Source organism: Mus caroli, chromosome 2 (assembly GCF_900094665.2).
Source record: "Mus caroli chromosome 2, CAROLI_EIJ_v1.1, whole genome shotgun sequence".
Taxonomy (NCBI): domain Eukaryota; kingdom Metazoa; phylum Chordata; class Mammalia; order Rodentia; family Muridae; genus Mus; species Mus caroli.
The window spans coordinates 20813075-20822823 of NC_034571.1; the positions used below are offsets into that span (position 1 = coordinate 20813075).

Consider the following 9749-nt stretch of genomic DNA (forward strand, 5'->3'; position numbering starts at 1 on the left):
CTCCTTGGGTACTTTCTCTAGCTCCTCCATTGGGGGCCCTGTGATCCATCCAATAGCTGACTGTGAGCATCCACTTCTGTGTTTGCTAGGCCCCGGTTGGCTAGCATTCTTACATTGAACTAAAACTTCAATCCTTTCCTTTTTTTTTTTTTTTTTCTTCCTTTCCAACAGGACTTCAGTGAGGCTGGCCTTGATGCTATCCTTCTATCTCAACCTCTCTTGTAACTGGGATTACAGCCCTCACCATTAGAGCTGATTTAAAATTTCTATTTATTTCAGGATTTTTGTTTTGCTTTATTCATTTTTAACGATTTATTTTTATGTATATTGGTGTTGGTCTACATTTCTGTTTGTGTGAGGGTGTCAGGTCCCCTGGAGCTGGAGTTACAGATAGTTGTGGGCTGCCATGTCAGTGCTGGGAATTGAATCTGGTCCTCTGGAAGAGCAGGTAGTGCTCTTAACAGAGAGCCATCTTTACAGCCCCCATTTGTAACCCAGGCTGCCCTTGAACTTGAGCCTCTGCCTCCTTCAGCAAATCCTACTGGCAAGCACCACTATGGACAGCTTATTTTATTTTTGAAGCAGGGTCTCACTACATAGCATGGATGGCCTCAAACTTCCAATGTTCCTCCTGCCTCCTGAAGGAATACAGATATGCCCCCACCACACCTAGCATAGCTAAACATTTTATAAAATTAAATTTTTCACCTGTACAGTCTAAAAGATTATTTTCTGCTACAACACTACAATGAATTAAAAATATAAAGACAGAGGATTTTCAATTACAATGTTCCTTTCTCCAAAAGTTCTGCATGGGTGGGGGGTTACTTCTACTATTGAGCATCCTTACCCACTTGTATCATCTGCTACAAATATCAAATCTTAGACGTCGTCATGCAACAACTGATGATCCACACTGGTGAACATTAGCCAACCAGTACTAACCCATGTCCCAGTGCCTATGCCGTTCATCTTTTGCCATCACTTCACTTTGTCATTGTAGCATCTCCAGTCCCCGTAAAGAGGGATAAGAACAAAATAGAAGCCAGGCATGGTGGGACACGCCTTTAATCCCAGCACTTGGGAAGCAGATTTCTGAGTTCGAAAAAAAAAAAAAAAAAAAAAAAAAAAAAAACCAAACAAACAAAAAGGACAAAACAGAAAGATCTTTTGGAAGTCAGACTACATTCATGTAATTTTGTTACAATTAGTTTCATACTTAATATACTGTGTTATTAGTGGCACTAAACTCTTCCTGTGTTGAATTTATGAATTTTCATCATACCTATAAATAAAAACAAAATATATACAGAATTCTATGCTATGTGCAGTTTTGGACATCTATAGGGGGTCTCAGAACATACTCCTTGCAGATGAGGAGACACTGCTGTATATTCTTGTTCTAAATTGGTTTCTGGTAGGCTGGTCAGAGAAGCCTGCCTTGTGCAACCAACACAAGACCTTTAGTGTTTTGATTTCAGACAGGGTTTCTCTGTGCAACTCCAGATATCCTGTAACTCCATCTGTCCACCAGGCTGGTCTTGAACTCAGATATCTACCTGCCTCTGCCTTCCAAGTCCTGGGATTAAAGGTGTGCACCACCAGTATCTTGCTATGGCTTTGAGTCTTAACCTCCAATCACAGATGCATTTTTATTTCCTTGGTTTTGCCAAAAAGCAGATACTGTGAGCTGTATCCTGGGGGATGCCTCAGTAAGGGTACTAGGGACATGGACTTTGCTCTGCTTGTGTGGTACACCTGGTAAAGGATAGTGCTCTAACATGAGGAAGGACCTGGATGGTAAGCATCCCTAGTTAGGAGGAATGTCACAGTTGGAAGGAGGGATCCTAGTAAGGGGCATGTCCCAACTTTGTAGGGAACATTCTGTTTAGGAAAAAAAAAAAGTGTCTACAGGTTTGAGAGGGTACGCCTTCCATTGGGAGGATGATCCAAAGGAAGAAAAGTAATTTCCTGAATAGCATATCTGTGCCCACAAGAGGGGGCTCTTCCAACAGGGAGAAATGTCCTAGCTGGCCAGTCCCTCACCACCCCCTTACCCCTATTAATGAGAATACAAACCAACCGGATGCTCTGGATAGGAGGGTTTGTCTGACTGGAACTTGTGCACTGATAAGAAAGCTCACCCTGGGGCTGGAGAGGTAGCTCCGTGGTTAAGAACACCAACTGTTCTTCTGAAGGTCCTGAGTTCAAATTTCAGCAACCACATGGTGGCTCACAACCATCTGTAATGAAATCTGACCCCCTCTTCTGGTGTGTGTGAAGACAGCTACAGTATATTCATATACATAATAAATAAATCTTTTTAAAAAATTAGAGAAGTCTTGAGTTTTTTTTTTTTAAGATTTATTTATTTATTATATGTAAGTACACTGTAGCTGTCTTCAGACACACCAGAAGAGGGAGTCAGATCTCATTACAGATGGTTGTGAGCCACCATGTGGTTGCTGGGATTTGAACTCTGGACCTTCAGAAGAGCAGTCGGGTGCTCTTACCCACTGAGCCATCTCACCAGCCCGAAGTCTTGAGTTTTGACAACCAGTCTAGACTCAGTATCACAAGGAGACAGACTGAAAAATGGCTCTGCTAAGTTGGCCACTATGAGTTCTTAGACACACAGAGGAGGAAATGAACAGCCCCACTGGAGTCCAAGGATTCTTTAAGACAACTGAACTGTTATTAAGCTTTGTATGATGGACTGACAGCCTTTCTGGAGATCATGGGAAATGGTCAAGCAGTCTTCTGCATACCAAGCCCAAAGAGAACCATCTTCCCCCAACTCATCTCTCTGTATCTCTTCCCTAAGACCTTTGTTTCAGCTATCTACATAGCTCCTTTCCTAGCCTTTGTGCCTTAAATATCACTGCCCCAGAAAAGCCTTCCACATCCTATCCATCTTCATTCATTATCCTTGATGTCTTTTTCTCTGCATCCTACTCCATGCTCTCACACTTGCTCTCTCTTTAATTTTAGGTGTTTTGGGGTTTTTTTGTTGTTGTTTTTTTTTTTTNTTTGGTTGGTTGGTTGGTTTTTCGAGACAGGGTTTCTCTGTGTAGCCCTGGCTGTCCTGGAACTCACTTTGTAGACCAGGCTGGCCTTGAACTCAGAAATCCACCTGCCTCTGCCTCCCAAGTGCTGGGATTAAAGAAGTGCAACCACCAAGTACAGATTTGTTTTATGAGTACACTGTAGCTGTCTTCAGACACACCAGAAGAGGGCATTGGATCCCATTACAGATGGTTGTGAGCCACCATGTGGTTGCTGGGATTTGAACTCAGGACCTCTGGAAGAGCAGTCAGTGCTCTTAACTGCTGAGCCATCTCTCCAGCCCAGGTGTTTTTTTGTTTGTTTTTGTTTTCTTGAGGCAGGGTTTCTCTGTGTAGCCTGGTTGTCCTGGAACTCACTCTGTAGGCCAGGCTGGCCCCGAACTTAGAAATTCGCCTGCCTCCCAAGTACTGGGAATAAAGGCATGTGCCACCACGCCTGTAGTCTTTCATTCTTATTCTGAGGCCCTAGATCATCGTCCCAAGGTCTTGTGTGTACAATGGTAAATAAGGAGAGGCACAATGTTCAGAGCTGACAGTGACCTCATGCCCAAGAGTAGAAGGCTCTACTAAGTGGGTTCCAAAGAATGCCGAGAACATCCTTAAGCATTCTTTAAAAAGAGGACAGGAGTGGGTAGCGCAGTACTATCCAGGTTGCATTCTCAGGGAATATAGAGGAGCCCAGAGGCGGTGTACCAGTGAAGTGAGGAATAGGCTTGAAGTAGAGTTTGAGGTAGGATTGGGCAAGGCCAGGGGAAAAGCCTAAGGATGCATCCTACTGGATGTGGTAAGGGGAAGAGCTCTGAGGAAGAGGGGCTCTTTCAGAGGTGGGGGTCAAAGCCAGCACTCGGGAGGCAGAGGCAGGCGGATTTTTGAGTTCGAGGCCAGCCTGGTCTAGAGAGTGAGTTCCAGTACAGCCAGGGCTACACAGAGAAACCCTGTCTCGAAAAACAAAAAACAAAGAAAAAAGAGGTGGGGGTTCAAATGAGGAGCTTGCAGGGGTTCAGTCTTCAGGGTGGAGCTTGTACAGTGGGCCACCTTGAGGCTAGACTGTAGGGTGAGAAGACCAGCCACTCGCCCAGCTCTACAAATAAAGCGCTTTATTTATACAGTCTCTCCAGGCCCAGATCTCTGCCGCCCTACCCCAACCTCTTAAGAAGAGGACTGATTAATTCCGAGGAGCCAGGAGTGGCTGGTCCACAAGGGGTCATCCCGACAGCTGCAGGTCCTGAGTAGCTGAGCCAGGTAGAGAGCAAAGGCACGAGGCCCTGGGCATTCCATGCCAAGGCAAAGGCCAGAACCACCGAACAAGGTGGTATGGGTTAGCACACCAGGGTCAGCTTCCTGGGATCAGGCCAAGGTCAGTACCAGCAGCACCACAGCTCTGCTCATAGGACGGCGGGGCCTCTGTGGGGAGAAAGAAGGATCTACAAGGGGCTTAGGGCATCCTCATTTTCTCATCCCAGTCCCTGTCATTTCCACTCACCATAGGGGTAGCCCCATGAACTGTACTCTGGAGGGAGGATCAAGGCGCTGGTGGTGGGTACTGGGCCCGCAGAGCCTTCTGCAAAGTAGGGGACAGTGGCACCTATAGAGATGCACAAGGGAGGGTGCAGAGAATGTCTAGCAGGGCTTCCAACCTGAACCCAGGGCTCAGTGGTGGTGACAGACACAGAACCCAAAGGAGCCGACAGTGGCTGCTGCTGAGAGTGGCTCTTGGTGGAGAGAGAAACTGGGTCTGAGAAGTGAGGGCCACTAGCCACTGCCTCAGCCTCTTCCTGGGGTGGTGCAGAGGGCACCACTAGGGATAAGGTCCCAGGAGAAGACTCTGAGCCTGGACAGGGACTCAGTGGAGTTTGGTTCACAGCAATATTGCCAACAAATAATGGGAGAGTCACGGTGGCCTCAGGTGCCTTCATGGAGACCTGGAAAAATGTAGGTATTGAGGAGTCAGGCCAAAGCCACCTAGCCTCAGGCCACCCAGCCCTGGGCAACACCAAACCTGAAGGTAATAGTCGATATGGATAAGGCTGCAGCCAGGCAGGGCTGACTGGGGCAGGGCAGGCACCAGGATCTGTTCTTGCCACTGAGCACGCCTCCAGGCCTTGACACCTGTACCCTCCACCTCTGCAATGGTCCGCACATCATAGATCCAGCGCTTGGCCTTATAGGATACCTTCTGAGGAAAGACTTGACTGTGAGCTTGGGCAGGCCAGCACCCACCCCTTCTGTTCCATGGGAAAGGGACAGGCTCAGGAAGCCAGATGGCTCTGACCTGTAACAAGCTGGCCACCACAGGGCTGGTGTCCTTGCCTGACTGGTTCTCAATGTCAGCCTGCAGCCGCAGCACCTGTCCCACCACATAGCCACGAAGGTCAGTGCTAGCTGTGAGAACCACATTGCCAGTCTTCACCAGCTTATAGGAGAACTTCTTGGTAGTGGAGGCTACATTGGGTTGCTTGAAGAGAAAAGGGGAAAGAGTTTATCAAAGGAGCACAAACAAGACTCAGGCTGCTCTAGACACCAGCAACCAGCTTAAGACAGGGCTTGGTTGCCTGGTCTAAGAAGGTTGAAGGCAACCAAGGAAGCCTCTCTGTTCTATCCTTACCTCAATATCTGGGATGCTGTTCAGGTTCAAGGGGCTCAGGATGTAGAACACGAGGCTACATTTGTGATCCTTGGAAAAACGTGGAGTGTCGATGGACGCCCTCACCTGGTGTACAATCTTCCCAAAGGGTCCCTCAAAAGATGTGGGTGCTGTGGCTACAGAGATAATAGGGATTGGCTGGCACCCAGCACCTCCCACCGTGGGTCTCACCATTTCAAGGCTGCTGTCCCCACAAGCTTTCCACTCACCAGGAAGCAGGAACTGAAAAGGGAAGTTGTGCTCTCCAGCCGGCAGACTTCCTACAGAGACAAAAAGGAGGTGGGAGCAAACCAGAGGAAATCCATAGTGGCCACAGTGCCAGAGCAGAAGTAAACAGTGCAGCCCACACTACGTGTCTCCAGCACCGTAGCAGCATGGCCATAGCAGGAGCTACAGGCTACGTACAAGGACTTGTTTTAAACGAGAGTGTGGGGCTGGCAATGTAGTTAGTAGGGTGTTTGCTTAGCACACACAAAGATTTAGTTCAATTGCAAGGACTATGCAAACCACATATGGTAGCACACCCCTGGGAGGTGGAAGGAGGAAATCAGAACTTTAAGGACATCCATCCTCTGTTAAATAGCAAGTTCAAGGCCAGCCTGGGCTGCATGAAACCTTGTCTCAAAAGTGAATAAATACACATTTTAAAATAAAATAAAAACCAGGGGGATGGTTGAGAGTAGAGGACAGGGATGACAGTCATACTAAGCGTCAGAGTCCACCCAGACCCAGAACCAGAAAGTGGGAATCCAAGAGACGGTTGCAGGGAGGGGAAAGGACAGGCTGACCCCCTCCAGTTCAAGGGCTGCCCCTGTGCTCACTGCTGGCTCTCACACTCACCCTTGTCAGCCAGTGACAGGGAGCTGTTGAAGTAGCTCTCCTCCACCACCCAGGCCCCATCGTTGGCCTTGGTGGAGACCCCACAGGAACCCATGCAGGTCACCCGGATAGCTGTAAGGGGAAGGGTGCCATAAGCGTATGCCAGCTGATGGCATGGCTCCTCCCTGTCCCCAGCACAGGATCTCATGTAGGTCTGAAAGTGCCCACGGGTCAAGCAGCCGCGATGGCCGAAGGCCAAGCAGCCGGGTCATCTTCCCAAGTATACCTCCTGGCCATCCCCAGTCTTGGTGTTCTCCCAGGGAACCAGGCTGGTAAGGAAACAGGCAGTGTTCCATCCTCCCTGCAGACACGGTGGGAAGCCTGTATTCTCCGAGATAATCCCTGAGCTACCCGCAGATTGGTTATATCAGCCTCTAGCCGGACCTATAAAAACCCAGCCGCCCTTTTTTCATGATGCCAATCAGTTTGGTCTGGAGATACCCAGTCTCTTGAAAGCTAACGCCAGCCCTGCCCCTGCAGGAATGCAGTCGGACCTGTCTGAGTGAGTCAACAATCTAGCCCTGGAAGGCAAATCCTGATTTCCTTCCGGAACAGTAGTGCCTAGGAGGCTGAGTTTCTACACCGTGAGGTAATTGGTCCTCCCCATCTGTGGGAGTATCCCAGAGCAGGAACCACTAGAGACAAGAGCTCGAATTCCTGTTTAACAAATACAACCTGGCCCTACTGTGCTCAGGTAGCTGCAGCTGAGTGAGAGAGCACAACTAAAACTGGTCACAGGAGAGGCAGCTCAGGCAAGATATATAGGTGGGAGCCAAGACAGGCACCCTGAAGTAACACCCTTCCTCCTGTAGAGTTGGGTCATGGTTTCAGCCCTTTTCCCAGACTTAATTGACAGGGTCACAGGAGGGGAAGACTATTCAAACTCTTCATCTTTGTGACAAAGCCGCTAAGCAAGAAGAACAAAGAAATCCAACCACCTAGAAGTCGATCGCACCTGCCTCAGGGATAGTCTCCCTGTATTATGGTCCAGGCATCCTGTTGGTCACCCCACAAACTTTATCCTCTAAATCTTTGGCTCATTCTCAAATCCACACAGCTCTCCAAAGGTACACTCTGATACATTTTGTAAAGTGCAGCAGTATGGTACCGATTGGAGAAGGTGCCTCAGCAGGCCCATACTGAGGCACCCCTCCGCCTGAGGTACCTGCCATGGGATGGGTCTAGTATAGAATAGGGGTTGAGAAGGGAGTAGAGGCAGAGAAGTGTGTGTGTATGGGGAGAGAGAAAGAGGAGACCAACTGTAAACAGGTGGAAGAGGGAGGGAGAAAGGGGTCAGAGAGAGAAGAGAGGCCAAACAGTCCTTTTTATAGCAAGCCAGGCCTACCTGGCTGTTGCTAGGTAACTGTTGGGTGGAGCCTAGAGCGAATGCTAACTTGCAAACACACTCCCTCACCTGATGGCTGCCAGTGCCTGTTCCTACTCTTGAGACTTCCTGCATTCCTGCTGTGCTACTCTATGTCCTTGGAAGTGCCAATGTCTGTCTGTCTGTCACCCTCCATTTCAGCCCAACCTCACAACTCTAACCTCCAACCTGGTTTGAAATACACACACACCTGCCATGACCTCTGATGACAAATCATCAAGTTGTCTCACCCTGGAATCTGAACACTAGTGGCACCTATAGGCCAGGAAATAGTTCTTGAGATGACAGGATAAGCAGAAGTTCAAAGATCTGCTAGAGGGCTCAAGATGCTTCACAATGGGAACATCTCCATAAGGGTGATTGGCCCCACATTAGATACAAAAAAAAAGTCTGGAGGTCTCAGTTTAGGCCAGATGCTGCCATAGTGCTATGAGGGTGCCTACAGTGAATGGCACAGTGCTATTTAAATTCTTCATTCTCAATGTAGGAGCAATAGCAAACTGGTTGCTTTAGCTGTTTAGTTTAGGGGTGGTTTGTTATTTGAATAACCTTTTGTAGCAATAGACAACTAGCACCAATACCCAGCCACACTAGAAATCAGGGGAAACCCAGGTAACTTACATGTTTACTAGTCAGAATGACAACCGCTAAGTACTTTGACCGGTGTTGGGGAGGAAGATGGAGAAGCCATACAGTGACACAAGGCCAACTTCTTCTGTTTGAACACCTATCAGGTCTCCAGTCCTACACTGCTTCATCAGGAGTCTCTCACAGCACTGCTCAGAACAACAATCAAGCACCCAGTCTGGACCTTCTACAGTTCAGGAAAAGAAGTATGAGACCACCAGATTCCAGGAAAACAAGCCGCATCCAAACTGGGAGTAGGGGGATCGACCTCTGATCTTCCCAATGCCAGGCACTTCCCATACTACATGGCTTTTAGGAACACCCTGCCAATGTGGCCATCCTCCAGCCCCTGAGCTGAACACATCCTATGTCACTTACTCTCTAGTGAGAAATGACTGTGGAAAAGGGCTTGCAAACACTATGTCTTCTGCTTCCCCCAAGAAAACATTTGGGGCTTCTCCTTTACCTCAGTAGCGTCACAATCCAAGTGTAAAAATTTCTCCAGAAAATTCCTTCAAGAACCATGTACACTGACCAAGGACAATGCCAGCAGCCAAGTATGTACCTTCTCAAATCACTGGAGCAGGAAAAACAATGTACTACTACATAAGCTACATAAATCGTGGGAAATGAGGGAGTTCTGAGCATACTAGATGGTCTCTCTGCTGCTGCTGCTGCTAGCCACTAGACGTGGCTCTTTTTAAATACTGTTATGCTGCTTTTCAGTACTATCTCTATTGTCCTACCTCTCCACTCTCATGCAAAGGTATCTGGGAAGCAACCACGGCCCTCTCAGGCTCATATCCTACAGCATAGCCAGGAAAGCAGGCTAAGTGTATTCTACCAAATCCTCCATTACAGAGCACCAAGATACAGCCTACAGAACAATCTATACCTAAAGGTGCCATCTAAGTATAAAAAAGTTTCCTAACAGTGTTCCTAACTATAATAAAAGACAGTCACCACTCACTGAATTGATTAGGGACCACCAAACTAGCAGGTGTTCACCACTGGAGACTGGAGGCTGCTTTTTTTTTTTTTTTTTCCTTTTTTTCTTTCTTGTTTTGTTTTGTTTTTGAGACAGGGTTTCTCTCTGTATTCTGGAACTCACTCTGTAGACCAGGCTGGCCTTGAACTCACAGAGATCCAC

At 47.9% G+C, this 9749-nt stretch overlaps 1 protein-coding gene across 4 annotated transcripts in view; it reads right to left on the minus strand.

The window, feature by feature from the left end:
• Positions 1-4145: 4145 nt before the first annotated feature.
• Positions 4146-9749, minus strand: part of Arrdc1 (arrestin domain containing 1) — a 9358-nt gene continuing 3754 nt past the window's right edge. The window contains exons 1-8 of one of the 4 annotated variants that reach the window (XM_029484312.1): positions 6815-7355; positions 6550-6660; positions 5919-5969; positions 5671-5825; positions 5338-5520; positions 5065-5241; positions 4549-4987; positions 4146-4489 (exon numbers count right to left, since the gene is read on the minus strand). In XM_029484312.1, coding sequence (XP_029340172.1) covers positions 4413-4489; positions 4549-4987; positions 5065-5241; positions 5338-5520; positions 5671-5825; positions 5919-5969; positions 6550-6660; positions 6815-6884 — 1263 coding nt within the window. In that variant the 5' untranslated portion in view covers positions 6885-7355 and the 3' untranslated portion in view covers positions 4146-4412. Of the gene's footprint in view, positions 4490-4548; positions 4988-5064; positions 5242-5337; positions 5521-5670; positions 5826-5918; positions 5970-6549; positions 6661-6814; positions 7356-9749 lie in introns of those variants that run through there. The other 3 variants (XM_021155435.2, XM_029484303.1, XM_029484313.1) reach the window with 3 other exon arrangements.